The 17,386-nt window shown below is 46.4% G+C and overlaps 1 protein-coding gene across 1 annotated transcript in view; it reads left to right on the top strand.

Annotated features, from left to right (window-relative positions):
* The first annotated feature begins 36 nt into the window (after positions 1–36).
* LOC135054739 (oocyte zinc finger protein XlCOF6-like) overlaps positions 37–17,386 on the top strand; it is a 40,636-nt gene continuing 23,286 nt past the window's right edge. The window contains exons 1-4 of the mRNA XM_063958036.1: positions 37–131; positions 13,766–13,894; positions 14,361–14,543; positions 14,668–14,746. Of these exons, the coding sequence (XP_063814106.1) occupies positions 13,817–13,894; positions 14,361–14,543; positions 14,668–14,746 (340 nt within the window). The 5' untranslated portion in view covers positions 37–131; positions 13,766–13,816. The remainder of the gene's footprint in view (positions 132–13,765; positions 13,895–14,360; positions 14,544–14,667; positions 14,747–17,386) is intronic.

The raw sequence follows: 17,386 nt of genomic DNA, 5'->3' as shown, positions 1-17,386 counted from the left end.
GACAGAACGTCCGGGTTATGCGTTCCATCTGCGTTCCAACAGCTCTACCCGGAAGTGTAATTGTATCCCGTGTCCTGCTGCTATTGTATGTTGTTCTGTTGTGGGTTACTCTGGCACGCAGGGGGCTGCAGGTGAGTGATCCTCCATATTGTGCATGTCTCGCAGTGTGAGAATGATATGATGCCCCCTCCTCTGCTCCTAGAGACCCCTAATGCCGGGCTCAATGCCCTTCTCCTAGGGTGTATGTGTAGATTTGTATGAATGGACGTCTCTATTATTCCCTCGTCTCCTGGAGTGCTGTAAACCTTTGTGTCCATACTGTGTATGATGAGGTGTTGTACTAAATGTATTAGGTTCCCTCTTTATGGATTTGGGTAACGTTCATTAGGTATCTGGATGATAGGTCGACCCCATATGGTCGACATGAATTAGGTCAACGTGTAGAAAGGTCGGCATTGTCAAACAGTCAACGTGTAAAAGGTAGACGGTGCTCAAGGTCGGCAGGTTCAAATGGTAGACATGACAATAGTCAACACACATTATGGTCGACACAGCTTTAAATGGCACCCAAAAAAACATGGTATCCAGTCCATAGTTCGACAGTAATTTAGGTCGACACGGAAAAAAGTCGTCATGAGTTTTTCACATATTGTTTTTTCATTTTTTGAGCTTTTTCATACTTTACGACACACAGGGAATGGTAAGCTGTGCCGAGCGCAGCGGTGACGGAGCGAGGCACCTTGCCCGAAGCATGGCACTAATTGGGGTTTCTGGTCCCTTGACAAAGAAAACAACACGAAAAAAAAACCTTTAAAAACTCATGTCCACCTTTTTCCATGTCGACCAATAGTGGTCGACCTAGTTACTGTCTATGCTATGATCCACACCCAAAAACATTCAAACCATTTCCATGTCGACCTTCTGTACCTGTCATCCTTTTCGGGTGTCTACATTTGACATATCGACCTATTGACCCTGTTGTCCTCTTGCATGTTACCCATGTGGGGTTGCCCTATTGACTGTCGACCTAATTATGGTCGTGCCAGTGATCCACTTCCTGTGCATTATGTGTGTATTTGGGGTGAGTGTGTGACATCCATACGAAATCCACTCATAGTGGTCTAATGGTGCTGTGGAGCGAGATTGGGTGGGGCACAACATTTTAGTTTGTTTTGCTTTATTAATTTTTTATTAGTCATTTATTTTGAATGCTTTTTTTTATTTTGCATCCTTGGAATGCCAGCCACTCCCTCCCACTCTCCCCCTTTGCGCCTACACCACCGCTGCTTACCTTCTAAATCGGGAGGCTCAGGCTGCATCCTCTCATTTTGAAAGTAGAAGTTTGGGACTGTGACATCATGGCCGAGCTTCCCCCTCCCACTGTAACACTTACATGGAGTTCCACGTGTGAGAAGTTGATTCTCCTTCATGTCACTGGCCGCCACACCGTTTGCCTGCTCCACTAGGCATTCAAAACTTGAGTGACATTCTGTGACTCCTTCAGTGTTTTAGGCCATGGATGCAATGTCACCCCTTTCCAGGTGACCCCTGCACCAGTGACGTGCAGTGAGGTCAGTGGCTGGGGAGGCACTGTCAGATAACCCCCCCCAATAGAGTGAAAAAAAAAAAAAGTGTAGCCCCCCACACATCACTATAACCAGCACCAGGCGGCAGAACTAGCCAGGGGGGATAATGCCATAGCAGTGGTGACACTCAGTGTGGGGTTCCCCTGCCATAACACTAATCTGCCCCCCAAGCTAGTCAGCCCAGGGCTGGAATTCCTCGGAAAGTGGGGACCCCAAAAAATAAAAATGGGGTCCCACCTCCCGAGCAATAACCAGCACTGGGCTGATAGCAGTAGGTGCGGGGTTCATTGTCTGTTAATATTGTTCTTTACAGGTGGCCTACAGGTCCCAGCAAGCCTGCCCCAGCATGCTGCCACTTGGAGAACCAGCATGTCCGGACATAAAGGGCCCACTGGCACCTGTAAAGAAAATCTTAAAATAAAACACCACACCGTCTTAAAGAAAAAAAGTTTTATTAGTCAGGGTCTTCACCTGGGAGGCGGCCTTTAAGCTATTTAGCATGGCCGCCGCCTCCTCAGGGCTTCCGGCGTCTTCACCTGGCTGGCTGGCGGCTGTTAAGCTCTTTTGCATAGCCGCCCCCCATACAGGACTTCCATGGCGTCTTCTTTCTTCAGAAGCTCTTCACTGCTACTCCGCCGTCGGACTGACGCCACTGCCTCGCGCTGACTTATATAAGTCAGCCGGAGGGGTTGGGGCGATGACGCAGCGAGCCGTGATTGGTTCGCTGTGCCCATCTTGAATTTCAAGAATGACGCTGAGGTGCCATTTTTTAAATTGGTACTGCTCCGCTGCCAAACTCTGCAGAATAGCAGGTAGGGATCTCGGACCCCTGCCTGCCGCTAATACTCTCACCGCCGCCCGCACCTCCGCCGCGCCCACACAGTGATAAGAGCGGATCCAGTGATAAATCCGCTGGTCAATCACTGGCCTCACTGACAGGGGAGTGCTTTCATGGGTTGAAAGCACGTCCCTGTATGAAAGCGGCACTTCTAATGGTGCCGCTTTCCAATGTATTTTCAATAAGCTTTTACTGCTCATGGCTTGGCCGCGCCCGCCCCTCGCTCCCAGACCTTTCCCACTCACAAAGGGAGGCACCACGATTGGTGCCTCTCAAACACATTTGCACTGTAGTAATGATTTGTCTAATATAAAGGAGATACTTATGACACAGAATATGTGCCATAAGTATCTTCTTTGTATTATTTTAATCATTAATGACAGGGGAGGCACTGCCTCCCCTGACTGCACGTTCCTGCCCTGCACTTTGCATAACAACTACCACTAGATACTATGACAGAAGAACTTGGAAAAAATCCTTGGTAAGGTCATATTAGCATCATCAGGGCTCCATGGCCACCCCCATGCTGAGATGATACTTCCACACTGGGGACGGGTATGGGTCGTTGGGTCAACTCAACTTAGGTCGACAGTCATTAGGTTGACCACTGAAGGTCGACATGGGCATTAGGTCGACATGTACTAGGTTGACAGGTGAAAAGGTCGACATGAGTTTTCTGACTTTTTTTGGTGTCGTTTTCTTTGTAAAGTGACGGGGCCGTATAAGGCCCGCAGAGCCACGTGATCCGGCCAGGCCAGGCTCCTCTAACCGAGGGAGATACTGGGCGCCAGCTGAGATTTTGTTACTAGCGGGTGCCTTGCTCCGCTACTGCTTCACTCTGCACAGGTTACCATTCCAATCATAGTCCACGTGGATCGTCAAGTATGGAAAAATCCAAAATTATTATTATTAATAAAAAAACTCATGTCGACATTTTGACCCGTCGACCTAATGCACATGTCGACCTAATGTTCACGTCGACCTTCAGTGGTCGACCTAGTGACTGTCGACCTAACGACCGCATCCCCTGGGGACATTGAGCTCCAGGCAGAACGTTGGTCTACCCTGCCGCCACAAGACCTGGCGCAGGGAAAAATCCCAAGAAGGGTCTGTCTGCCTCCAATCCAGTAACAAGTTATTATTAATACCCCTCATCGAAAACAGTATTATTATCAGTTTTTTTTAATAATTATTATTATTATTATTTTCTCATACGTCCTAGAGGATGCTGGGGTCACATGAAGAACCATGGGGTATAGACGGGATCCGCAGGAGACATGGGCACACTTTAAGACTTTGAATGGGTGTGAACTGGCTCCTCCCTCTATGCCCCTCCTCCTCTTCCGGTTAGAGTCTGTGCCCAGAGAGACTGGTCACACACTAGGGGAGCTCTACTGAGATTCTCTGAAAAGACTTTGTTAGGTTTTTTATTTTCAGGGAGACCTGCTGGCTACAGGCTCCCTGCTTCATGGGACTGAGGGGAGAGAAGCAGACCTACTTCTCTGAGTTCAAAGGCTCTGCTCCTTAGGCTACTGGACACCATTAGCTCCAGAGGGTCTGATCGCTAGGTACGCCTAGATGCTCGTTCCCGGAGCCACGCCATCACACCCATTGCAGAGCCAGAAGTCAGAAGCCGGGTGAGTAGAAGAAGATCAGAAGACTTCAGTGACGGCTTTGAGGAACTGTGCAGCGGCCGCGCTGCGCTCCATGCTCCCACATACAAAACGGCACAGTAAAGTGCAGGGCGCAGGGGGGGGGGGGGCGCACCCTGGGCAGCATAAAACCTCAGTAGCAACTGGCATAAGAATATACAGTGCCTGGGCACTAAATACAGACCCCCACCAGTATAAATATATGTAAGTAATAATGGGGCTGAAGCGCGCCATTAAGGGGGCCGGGGCTTCCCAATCACAGCTCATTTCAGCGCCATTTTCTCCTCACAGAGACGCTGTTCCTTCCAAAGCACTGCTGTACAGATCAGAGTGAAAAACGAGGGGCGGCACAGTTGTTTGGTGCAATATAAGTTAAAAATAAAAGCACACTATATCATGCGTAATGTCGGTGGGTGTTTGGTACATGTGTTGGCATATCTGAGGCTGAGTGCTCTGCACAAAGGGAATGACTATGTCGGCGCTGTTGACTCCTAATGGTACTTGGTACATGTAAATAAATGTCAACATGTCAGTAGAGGTATATTTTTTCCCAAGAGAAAACTATTTGGGAGACACCGACGTGGGGGGTGCCCCTGTCGGCACCAACAATATCTGACTGGGTGGATATTGACATGATAATGTGATGGATATCAGAAAGAACTATACCTATATGTATATGTATAGTAAGTTTACATAGGTCTGTGGCACGATCACAGATGGGATAATATTTATGGAGGGAGTCCTATTCATAGAATAGATTTCTCTCAGACCCCTCAGGATCGCAAAAATGTTATTTTGCCCAGGTACTACTCCCTGAGATCGACTCGAATAATCTTTCTTATGTCGACCATAATGTTTCCTGATCAGATCCACAAAATCGGCATTCAGTACCTGTTCATACACATTAGAACGTATTAACGTCACTAGGGACCCTGCTGTTCCTGACAAAAGGATATATGTATACGTATTAGATATATATATATATATACATATATATATATATATATATATAGAGAGAGAGAGATATGTGTGTATAGGTGAATTTGAAGGTATATTTATGTATGCTCAAAAAAATAAAGGGAACACTAAAATAACACTAACAATAGTGTGTGTGGCCTCCACGTGCCTGTATGACCTCCCTACAACCCACACAAGTGGCTCAGGTAGTGCAGCTCATCCAGGATGGCACATCAATGCGAGCTGTGGCAAGAAGGTTTGCTGTGTCTGTCAGCGTAGTGTCCAGAGCATGGAGGCGCTACCAGGAGACAGGCCAGTACATCAGGAGACGTGGAGGAGGCCGTAGGAGGGCAACAACCCAGCAACAGGACCGCTACCTCCGCCTTTGTGCAAGGAGGAGCAGGAGGAGCACTACCAGAGCCCTGCAAAATGACCTCCAGCAAGCCACAAATGTGCATGTGTCTACTCAAATGATCAGAAACAGACTCCATGAGGGTGGTATGAGGGCCCGACGTCCACAGGTGGGGGTTGTGCTTACAGCCCAACACCGTGCAGGAAGTTTGGCATTTGCCAGAGAACACCAAGATTGGCAAATTCGCCACTGGCGCCCTGTGCTCTTCACAGATGAAAGCAGGTTCTCACTGAGCACATGTAACAGACGTGACAGAGTCTGAAGACGCCAAGGAGAATGTTCTGCTGCCTGCAATATCCTCCAGCATGACCGGTTTGGCAGTGGGTCAGTAATGGTGTGGGGTGGAATTTCTTTGGGGGGCCGCACAGCCCTCCATGTGCTCGCCAGAGGTAGCCTGACTGCCATTAGGTACCGAGATGAGATCCACAGACCCCTTGTGAGACCATATGCTGGTGCGGTTGGCCCTGGGTTCCTCCTAATGCAAGACAATGCTAGACCTCATGTGGCTGGAGTGTGTCAGCAGTTCCTGCAAGACGAAGGCATTGATGCTTTGGACTGGCCCGCCCGTTCCCCAGACCTGAATCCAATTGAGCACATCTGGGACATCATGTCTCGCTCCATCCACCAACGCCACGTTGCACACAGACTGTCCAGGAGTTGGCGGATGCTTTAGTCCAGGTCTGGGAGGAGATCCCGCAGGAGACAATCCGCCACCTCATCAGGAGCATGCCCAGGTGTTGTAGGGAGGTCATACAGGCACGTGGAGGCCACACACACTACTGAGCCTCATTTTGACTTGTTTTAAGGACATTACATCAAAGTTGGATCAGCCTGTAGTGTGTTTTTTCACTTTAATTTTGAGGGTGACTCCAAATCCAGACCTCCATGGGTTAATAAATTTGATTTCCATTGATAATTTTTGTGTGATTTTGTTGTCAGCACATTCAGCTATGTAAGGAACAAAGTATTTAATAAGAATATTTTATTCATTCAGATCTAGGATGTGTTATTTTAGTGTTCCCTTTATTTTTTTGAGCAGTGTATATAAATATTTATAATGAATGCTGAGGTAAAGTTATTCCTTCTCATGGATAGAATAAAGTGAGAGTCACCCCTGTTCTGCACAGGGCTCTGTCACAAATGATTGTATGCAGGAAGATATATAATACTCTAATTATGGACGTTGATTATACTAGCATTACATGCGCATGTGGGAGTAGTTGTATGCAGGGTGCTCCTTAAGTTAAGTCATGTCTATATCATTGCAGCATACTGCCGTGCGACTACAAGGGATATAGGACTCTGGGGTTCGCGGGCGACTTCCATGGCGGTCTCGACTAGGAGGGCGTTGTGGATTCACCAACGGAATGCTGAGGCTGACTCCGAGAAGAACTGGAGTATCTTCCCTATGAAGGTGAAACCTGGTTTGGGGATGGCTTTGTTAAGTTGATCTCGGCAGATATGACTGGTAAGTCTACCTTCTTGACCAATGTTCCCTCACAACGGTTGGTGACGCATTTTTGTAGGATGCAGTCATTTTGACCGAATGGATACGGTTTTCCCTTTCTTTGCAGGTAGAGGTAGGTGAAAAGGTAAGAGGTCAGCGGCCTTTTCAAGTTCGCAGAACAGAAATCATCCTCTGTTTCTACCACATCCACTGCATGTCGCTGGGTCTATCTTGCGGGAGCCCACACTGGTGGGACCACGTCTAATACTCTTCAGTCAGTCCTGGAATGGACATGGACCAGTGAGTTTAAGAATAGAGTCCCAAGGGGGACATACTGGAGTTTCCAGATGATTCCCCTCACTGATTTTTCAAATAGACCTTACCGATTCTCCTCTGGACGGGAAGGTAGTATGCAACGCCATACAGGAGTTGGGTCAGGATCAGGTCATTGTCCTGCTGTCCCGGTCACAAAAAAACAAAAACAAAACTGTTATTCAAGCTTTTTCGTGCTTCTGAGGCCGGACGGCTCGGTCAGAACAATCCCAAAAATTTCTACTTAAGAAGTTGAACTACAAGATGGAATCTCTCAGGGCAGGGATCTCCAATCTGTAAAAGGAGAAAGAGGGTCTAAGTACGGTTTCTTCCGCATTAGGCGTACCTGGGTTTGCTATTCAGGATTGTCATCATCATTTCACTGGAGTGATGGCGGTATGATGGTTTTCCTTCAATAGTAAGAGTAATTGTTATTCTGTACTAGGACGCTCTCCTGAGTACAGCGAGGTCAAGAAACAAGTGGTGCAAAACGTTATTTTCTCCCTGACAGTTCTTCTTTCAAAAAGAATTGGCTTCCCTTCCGGAAGGTCAGACTTTCATGAAAGGCGGGCTGCACATCCAACCTCCCTTTGCGCCCCTGGTGGCACCATGGGATCTTAACGCGGTGTTGCGGTTCCTGCAATCTCATTGGTTTGAACCTTTACGTAAGGTAGAGTTGAAATTCGTCACTTGAAAAGTGATCATGCTGTTGGCCTTGGTCTCTGCAACGCGGGTGTCTGAATTGGCGGTTTTGTCTCACAAGAGCCCCTATTTGATCTTCCATGAAGATAGAGCGGAGTTGAGAACTCGTCAGCAATTTCTGACTAAAGTGGTGTCATTGTTTCACATGAACAACCTATTGTGGTGTCAATGGCTACTGACGCCTTTGAGGAATCGAAGTCTCTAGATGTGGTCAGAGCTTTGAAAATTTATGAGGCCAGAACGGCTTAGATTAGGACAATGGAGGCTCTGTTGTCCTGTATGATCCCAACCAGATTGAGACTCCTGCTTCCAAGCAGACTATTGCACGCTGGATCTGTAATACGATTCAGCAAGCTCATTCTACAACTGGATTGCCGTAACGAAATCAGTGGAGGCCCATTCTACCAGAAAGGTGGGCTCATCCTGGGCGGCTGCACGAGGGGTCTCGGCATTTCGGCTTTGCCGAGCAGTTACTTGGTCGGGTTCAAACACCTTTGAGAAGTTTTACAAGTTTGATACCCTGGCTGTTGTGGACCTCTTGTTGGGTCAATCGGTGCTGCAGAGTCATCCGCACTCTCCCTCCCGTTCTAGAGCTTTGGTATAAACCCCATGGTTCTTGAAGCATCCCCAGCATCCTCTAGGACGTATGAGAAAATAGGATTTTAATACCTACCAGTAAATCCTTTTCTCTTAGTCCGTAGAGGATGCTGGGCGCCCGTCCCAGTGCGTACTGTATCTGCAGTTATTGGGTATGTTTACACACATGGTGTGTTGCGTTTAAGTCAGCCTGTTGCTGACGATATTCATGCCATGGCATGCGTTATGCTGTTATTGGTTGTGTTTACACACACAGGTTGTGTTACGCTTTATGTCGGCGTATTGCTGCATATTCTTCATGCCGTCGGCTGGTGTTCTATTGAATGCCACGTTCTGCGGCATACTGGAGGTGTGAGCTGGTAAAATGCTCACCGTGGTTTATCAATAAATTCTTTCCTCGAAATGTCCGTCTCTCTGGGCACAGTTACTTAAACTGGAGTCTGGAGGAGGGGCATAGAGGGAGGAGCCAGTTCACACCCATTCAAAGTCTTAATCTTAGACCTGGTATTAACAAACAATCAGGATTTGGTATCGGGTATTATAGTAGGGGAACCCATAGGAAACAGCGACCACAATATGGTCACATTCAATATCCGTTTCTACAAACAGCCCTATACTGGCTCAACTAGAACTTTAAACTTTAGCAAAGCAAATTTTGAAAAGATGAGGGTATTTTTCAGGGATATTGAATGGGAAGGTTTGTTTTTAGGAAAAAATACTACGGAGAAATGGGAGGTACTAAAATTCCTGCTAGCTAAAAATACACTCAAATATATTCCTATGAGTAGCAAAAAAGGGAATAAAAATCATAAACCGATGTGGCTTAACAAAAAGATTAAGGAATTTATGGGCAAGAAAAGGCGAGCATTTAAAAAATACAAATCTGACGGGGAAGCAGAGTCATTTCAGCACTATAAGGAATGTAACAAAAATTGCAAAAAGGAAATAAGAGCGGCTAAAGTAGAAACTGAAAAACTAGTAGCAAAGGAAAGCAAAGCGAATCCCAAAAAATTCTTTAAATACATTAATAGCAAGAGATTAAAAAAGGAGAGTATAGGCCCCTTGAAAGACAAGTTGGGAGTCTTAAGCAAAAATGATAATGACATAGCGGACACACTAAATGAGTTTTTTTCAACAGTATTCACTAGAGAGGACCCAATTCAGGGACTGACACACAATCTCAATAATGACAATATCACACTGATAGGTACTTATTTAAGCGAGGAAGTAGTCTGTGACCGATTAAAACATTTAAAGATTAATAAATCACCAGGGCCCGATGGTATTCATCCAAGGGTTCTAATGGAGCTTCACTCTGAACTGGCAAAACCGCTATCTTTGATCTTTGAGGATTCAGTTATATCAGGTATGGTTCCCAAAGACTGGCGTATAGCGGAAGTAGTGCCTATATTCAAAAAGGGAAGTAAAGCTGAACCAGGTAATTATAGACCAGTTAGTCTTACATCTATAGTGGGGAAAGTATTGGAAGGTATTCTAAGAGATAGTATTCAGAAGTTCCTTGAAACCAATAAGGTCATTAAAAGGAATCAACATGGGTTTATGAAGGACAGATCCTGTCAAACCAACTTACTTGGCTTTTATGAAACAGTAAGCGCAAACCTAGATCAGGGTAAAGACGTGGATGTAATCTTTTTAGACTTTGCCAAAGCGTTCGATACTGTACCACACATGAGACTTATATACAAGCTACAAGAATCAGGGCTAGGAAGCACAATATGCACTTGGGTCAAAAACTGGTTAGATAATAGGAAGCAGCGCGTAGTGGTTAATGGATCTTTTTCAACTTGGACTGAAGTGCTAAGTGGTGTGCTGCAAGGCTCAGTATTAGGGCCGCTATTGTTCAATATTTTCATTAACGACCTAACAGAAGGTCTAGAGAGCATGGTGTCAATTTTTGCAGATGATACCAAATTGTGTAAGGCTATAAATACAGAGGAGGATGCCGAGTCTCTTCAGAACGACTTAGTTAAATTAGAAGCATGGGCAGCCAAATGGAGAATGCGCTTCAACACAGACAAGTGTAAGGTAATGCACTGTGGTAACAAGAACAAAAATTACACCTACCTACTAAATGGGGTAAAATTAGGGGATTCTGTACTGGAAAAGGACTTAGGTGTCCTCATAGATAGCAAGCTAAGCAGTAGTACCCAAAGTAGGACTGCAGCAAAGAAGGCTAATAAGATATTAGCATGCATAAAATGGGGTATTGATGCTAGGGACGAGAGTATTATACTCCCGTTATATAAATCACTAGTGAGGCCACACCTTGAATACTGTGTACAGTTCTGGGCACCGTACTACAAAAAGGATATCCTGGAGCTTGAAAAGGTACAGAGGAGGGCGACCAAACTAATTAAGGGCATGGAGACGATGGAATACAAGGAAAAGCGGAGACTAAGAGGGGATATGATCAACATCTACAAATATATAAGGGGACAATACACAGAGCTTGCGCGGGACCTGTTTTTGGTTAGATCAACACAGAGGACTCGTGGACACTCGCTCAGGTTAGAGGAAAGGAGATTCCGCACAATACGGCGTAAATGCTTTTTCACGGTAAGGACAATACGTGTTTGGAATTCCCTGCCCGAGGGAGTTGTAATGGCGGAATCTGTCAACACCTTTAAGAATGGGTTAGATAAATTCCTATTGGATAACGATATCCAGGGGTATGGTGCATAGTCATGCATTATAGTTACTATAAATAGGGATAAAATGCAATGGCTGACAGCAGCATCAGTCAGAAATTTTTGTCAAATCATCATGCATAGGAGACCACAAATAGGTTGAACTCGATGGACAATTGTCTTTTTTCAACCTCAGATACTATGTTACTATGTTAAAGTGCCCATGTCTCCTGCGGATCCCGTCTATACCCCATGGTTCTTGAAGCATCCCCAGCATCCTCTACGGACTAAGAGAAAAGGATTTACCAGTAGGTATTAAAATATTATTATTATTATTATTATTATTATATGTTGTTGGTTAATTTGTTACTGTGTACAACAGGGGTGGGGAACCTTTTTTCTACCAAGGGCCATTTGGATATTTAGAAAAACCTTCGGGGGCCATACAAAAATTATCAACTTAAAAATTAGCCTGCCCCTAGTAGTTATGCCCCAAGTCAGTAGTTATGCCCCAAGTCAGTAGTTATGCCACCAGTAGATATACCCCCAGTACATATGCCCCCAGTCAGTTGTTATGCCCCATTAGATAAGCCCCCAGTCAGTTGTTATGCCCCATTAGATATGCCTCCTAGTAGTGCCGCTTACACACATCCATTAAAAGAAAAGAAAAAACACAATACTCACCAGCCCCGCTCCTGCTTCCGGACCGTTGCCCTCCGCCTGGCCGCCCGCTCCTCAGAACTATGGGAGAGACGTCATGACATCTCTCCCATAGCACCACATGGCCACACACGCACACTGCCAGAGCCGGAAGCCGGAGATCGGAAGTGAGCTCCTGCCTCCGGCTGCTTCTGAGGGGAAGAAGCCAGGCACCCGCTAGTAACAAAATTTCAGCTGGCGCCCAGTATCTCCCTCGGTTAGGTGGCTCTACGGGTCTTTTACGGCCCGCTGGCCTGAGGTTCCCCACCCCTGATGTACAGTGTCATATCTATAATGGGTGCAGGGATTGCGGTGCACACCGACCCTTGAGTCAAGGGGAAAACACAACACACACCCCGCACCAATTCAGTATACTCACCCTGTCCATTTTTCTGGAGACATCCGCAATAGAAGAAATCACTTTGAAACTGCAAGCAGCGCCATTTTCCTGGAGGTAAGCAAATGCGCGATAGACACTGGCACGGTGCCAAAGTCTAGCATGCAAATGTGCTAGCACTAGGGGGCATGCCGGCTTGGACACTGTGTATACAGTTATTAATAGGCTCTCGCGTTCATGGGGCGGCGAGGGGGGGGGGTGGTTAGGATGAGTGCAGCTGCTAATTTTTTCCATAATTTCCACTGTATGTTATCTTCTTTTATTAAGGATTGTAATGTATTAGTTTCATTTGTGTTTTTGGTATGTATTTTATCTTTGGGAGGATCTGGTGTATTGTGCTTTATATGATCATTATGCACTTGCAGAATACAACTATTGTGCGTAGCAGAAGCGGGCGTATCAATGTCCAGCATATCTGAAATAAACGCCCCATCTCTTAAACAAAGTGTTGACAATTGGGTGCAGATCTGGTTTAAGAACAAATGATGCAGTTTCAAGGCTTTTGACGTCCGTGTCCCTGTACTTAGTTATACCTGAAAACCCATCCCTTTATTAGAGCTCACACTCGCCTACTGTATACTACTCACACTGGGGCAGTTGTATTAAGCCTGGAGAAGTGATAAAGCAATGATAAGTGCAAGGTGATAACGCACCAGCCAATCAGCTCTTAACTGTAAATTTACAAATTGAAGCTGATTGGCTGGTGCGTTATCACCTTGCACTTATCACTGCTTTATCACTTCTCCAGGCTTAATACATAGTCCGACCGACACTTAACTATTTTAATATTTGTAACTTGCGTTCCCGTAAAAGTATCTTTGTATTCACACTCCGGTCAGGTGCCCAGAACTGCATACAATCATTTTCTCCCCTCTGTCTGAGTGAACTGACATTAAATTTCTGTCACGCATTCATGTAAAGGTTTCTTTCTCCAGCACCACAACATTCATGTAAAGGTTTCTTTATCCCGCTCCACAATAGTACAGTGCAGGCTTAAACCTTCACAATGCACGTGACTCAGAGTCTATGAGGTGACATATTTATTCATCCACATATAGTAAAACAGGTAAGTTCATAAAAACAGTAATTGGATGGATGGCAAGATGAAAAGTGGAATACCAAAAATCACAGAGGTGAGTGATATTGCCGTGTATGTCCCTGTGCTGCAGCTTGTGGACCCGACATGATACTGTAAATCACAGTCTTTCCTTGCCATCCGTCTGACGAAAAATGGGGACACTCAGTCATTGAATTGCCTGCATTTAAACCAGTCAAAGGGCCCCTTAATGCCCATTGGTTAGCTCCTGGGGTACCTTTTCAATAAGGCTTAGATAATTTAGGCCTGTCAGTGCACTTTGACTTGCGCTTGTTTTATCTTGCTTGACAGTCAGGCGCGAATATGGTGGTCCTGGAATTGTAGGACAAATTCAAAAATAAGTAATTCTCGCTTAAAATTAATAGACATTTACTTAAATGTACTTTGTACTCTTTCCTCTATCTTTTTTTTTTTTTTTACAGATTTCCAAAGGGTGAGGTTGAACATACTCCAGACCACCACTAACACTGATAATGTTAATGGACAGAGACAGGATGTTTGAGAAGATATTAAATCTTACCCTGGAGATCATCAGCCTCCTGACTGGAGAGGTGAGGGAGTCTGGGAGTGTTGTAGAGACATCACTCATCTCTATTACTAACACAGGGACCTGATTGGGGAGGTAAGGGAGTCTGGGAGTGTCACAGTGACATCATTCTTATTTCTATTACTAACACAGGGACTTGACTGGGAAAGTGAGGGAGTCTGGGAGTGTCACAGTGACATTATTCTTATCTCTATTACTAACACAGGGACCTGATTGGGGAGGTAAGGGAGTCTGGGAGTGTCACAGTGACATCATTCTTATCTCTATTACTAACACAGGGACCTGACTGGGGAGGTGAGGGAGTCTGGGAGTGTCACAGTGACATCACTGTTATCTATATTACTAACACAGGGACCTGACTGAAGAGCTCAGGGAGTGTGGGAGCGTAACAGATGGACAGTGTGGTTTTGATGTCCAGGAAGAGATGTCTGTCTCTCTGTACACTAATATTAGTGTCTCTCATTGTGTAGGAATGTATTGTTTTAAAGAAGTCTGGTGAGCGAGTAACACCCAGCAGCTGTGTTTCAAGAACAATGGACAGCACTGAGAGCCGCATCACAGGGTCTCCACCTCACTCACTGATACATGAGAGACACAGTGACCAGAAGATCCTGGAACTCACCAACAAGATCATTCAGCTGCTGACTGGAGAGGTGACTGCTGGGAATGGGACATTATACAGTAACACCAGGGGAGGTGTCTGGGTGATGACTGTGTCATTGTGTGTGTCAGGTTACTATAAGGTGTGAGGCTGTCACTGTCTATTTCTCAATGCAGGAGTGGGAGTATATAGAAGCACACACGGGTCTATACAAGGACGTCATGACCGAGGATCACCAGACACTTGCATCCTCAGGTAAGGGGCAGTATAATCAATGTAACTATCTACCTGTATATGGACGTGGCTGATATTATCTGTCTTGCTTTGGTGCAAAGTCAAACAAAGCTAGTTTCAAAAAGAAAGAAATAACAAATAGTAACATATATGGGATGAGGCAGTAGTACAGTCCATCTGGGACAATAGCAAAGTCCAAGGCAATAAGCAAACAGGTAAAGGCAAGACCAGGTCAAAACTATAGAGAGAGAAAAAAAACACCTTTTATCTGTAAAGAAAGGAAATATCACAGCAGTTTCTTCTATCACCGAGAGTTACCTCCGGCATTTCCTGGCTTTAAACTGAGGGCACCCAGTGAATACCCGGTCCTGCACGTAAGGCACCCAGTGAATACCCGGTCCTACACGTAAGGCACCCAGTGAATACCCGGTCCTGCACGTAAGGCACCCAGTGAATACCCGGTCCTGCACGTAAGGCACCCAGTGAATACCCGGTCATGCACGTAAGGCACCCAGTGAATACCCGGCCCTGCACGTAAGGCACCCAGTGAATACCCGGTCCTGCACGTAAGGCACCCAGTGAATACCCAGCCCTGCACGTAAGGCACCCAGTGAATACCCAGCCCTGCACGTAAGGCACCCAGTGAATACCCTGTCCTGCACGTAAGGCACCCAGTGAATACCCAGTCCTGCACGTAAGGCACCCAGTGAATACCCAGTCCTGCACGTAAGGCACCCAGTGAATACCCGGTCCTGCACGTAAGGCACCCAGTGAATACCCGGTCCTGCACGTAAGGCACCCAGTGAATACCCGGTCCTGCACGTAAGGCACCCAGTGAATACCCGGTCCTGCACGTAAGGCACCCAGTGAATACCCTGTCCTGCACGTAAGGCACCCAGTGAATACCCGGTCCTGCACGTAAGGCACCCAGTGAATACCCGGTCCTGCACGTAAGGCACCCAGTGAATACCCGGTCCTGCACGTAAGGCACCCAGTGAATACCCTGTCCTGCACGTAAGGCACCCAGTGAATACCCTGTCCTGCACGTAAGGCACCCAGTGAATACCCTGTCCTGCACGTAAGGCACCCAGTGAATACCCGGTCCTGCACGTAAGGCACCCAGTGAATACCCGGTCCTGCACGTAAGGCACCCAGTGAATACCCTGTCCTGCACGTAAGGCACCCAGTGAATACCCAGTCCTGCACGTAAGGCACCCAGTGAATACCCTGTCCTGCACGTAAGGCACCCAGTGAATACCCTGTCCTGCACGTAAGGCACCCAGTGAATACCCGGTCCTGCACGTAAGGCACCCAGTGAATACCCGGTCCTGCACGTAAGGCACCCAGTGAATACCCGGTCCTGCACGTAAGGCACCCAGTGAATACCCTGTCCTGCACGTAAGGCACCCAGTGAATACCCGGTCCTGCACGTAAGGCACCCAGTGAATACCCGGTCCTGCACGTAAGGCACCCAGTGAATACCCGGTCCTGCACTTATTGCCTCAGCTGCAGCAATCAGAGCTGCTTACAAGCAGAACTGGTGACTAGGCAGTAGACAAACCAGTTATAATACTCCCAGGGGGGCGAGTCAATAGTTTTTTTATGCAACGCTAAATAATGTTAATGAAACAACCATTTGGGCGCTAAAACTACACTTTTCGCACATATTTGGCCTCCACCTGAGGAGGCTATGAGCAGAAATGTATGCACCCGCGGCATTCTCGACAAACAGAGCATTAATGAATTGGCTCTATCGGGCACCGATTAATAAGCATGGCGGGTAAAACACTTAAATCCCCCCTCCCAGAGTGTTCCACTTGCGTTATGTGAAGGGAAGCAAAGGATGCTGTATTTACATTCAGTGGAAATTTAGACGGTCATGAAATCTATCCCTCATATCAGAAGTGCTGAATCTTAGGCGGTCCAACGTCAAAGTGCCAGTGAGGTGTGGTGAACATATTGACCAAAAGTCATCTTAGCTTCTGGGAAGTCTCTGCAATCTTCATGTGGTGAAACAGAGGGGTATGGGACTCAGGGTTGACAGTGGTTAGGTCAACACGGCCATTAGGTCGACTTGAACAAGGTCGACATGAGTTTTTCGTGTTTTTTTTGTGTCGTTTTTCTTTGTAAAGTGACCGGGAACCCCAATTAGTGCACCGTGTCCCCTCGCATGGCTCGCTGCGCTCGGCACAGGTTACCGTTCCAATCGTAGTCCACGTGGATCATAAAGTATGAAAAAGGTCAAGAAAATAATATTTTTTTAAATTACTCATGTTGACCTTTTCTTTTTCATCCACTAGGGGTCACTGGAGTACTCTTGGGATATGGACGGCTTCCGTAGAAAACAGGGCACTGAATATTTAAATTTAGAACACTCCACCCCTCCATATCCCAGAGTACCTCAGTGTTTTTTCTGTGCTCGAAGTAGCAACAGGTCTGTGGCTTGGTCCACAATTCTTTTGAATATTTTTCTTTTTTTTAGTTAATATTTTTTCTTTTTTTTCATACACATCCCTTTCCCCCTTCCAAAAGGCAGGGTCAGGGATAGTGCAAGCTGCTACTAGCAGCTGTGGCGTGTCGGTCCTCACTAAATGAGCACCCTCACAGCCAGACAGACTTCCTGCACACAGGCTGGCCGGCGCTTGCAGAGAAGCCCCGTCG

Source organism: Pseudophryne corroboree, chromosome 3 (genome assembly GCF_028390025.1).
Source record: "Pseudophryne corroboree isolate aPseCor3 chromosome 3, aPseCor3.hap2, whole genome shotgun sequence".
NCBI classification, from domain to species: domain Eukaryota; kingdom Metazoa; phylum Chordata; class Amphibia; order Anura; family Myobatrachidae; genus Pseudophryne; species Pseudophryne corroboree.
Note: the sequence above shows the minus strand (reverse complement) of the source record. Positions and strands in the feature narration are given on the sequence as shown.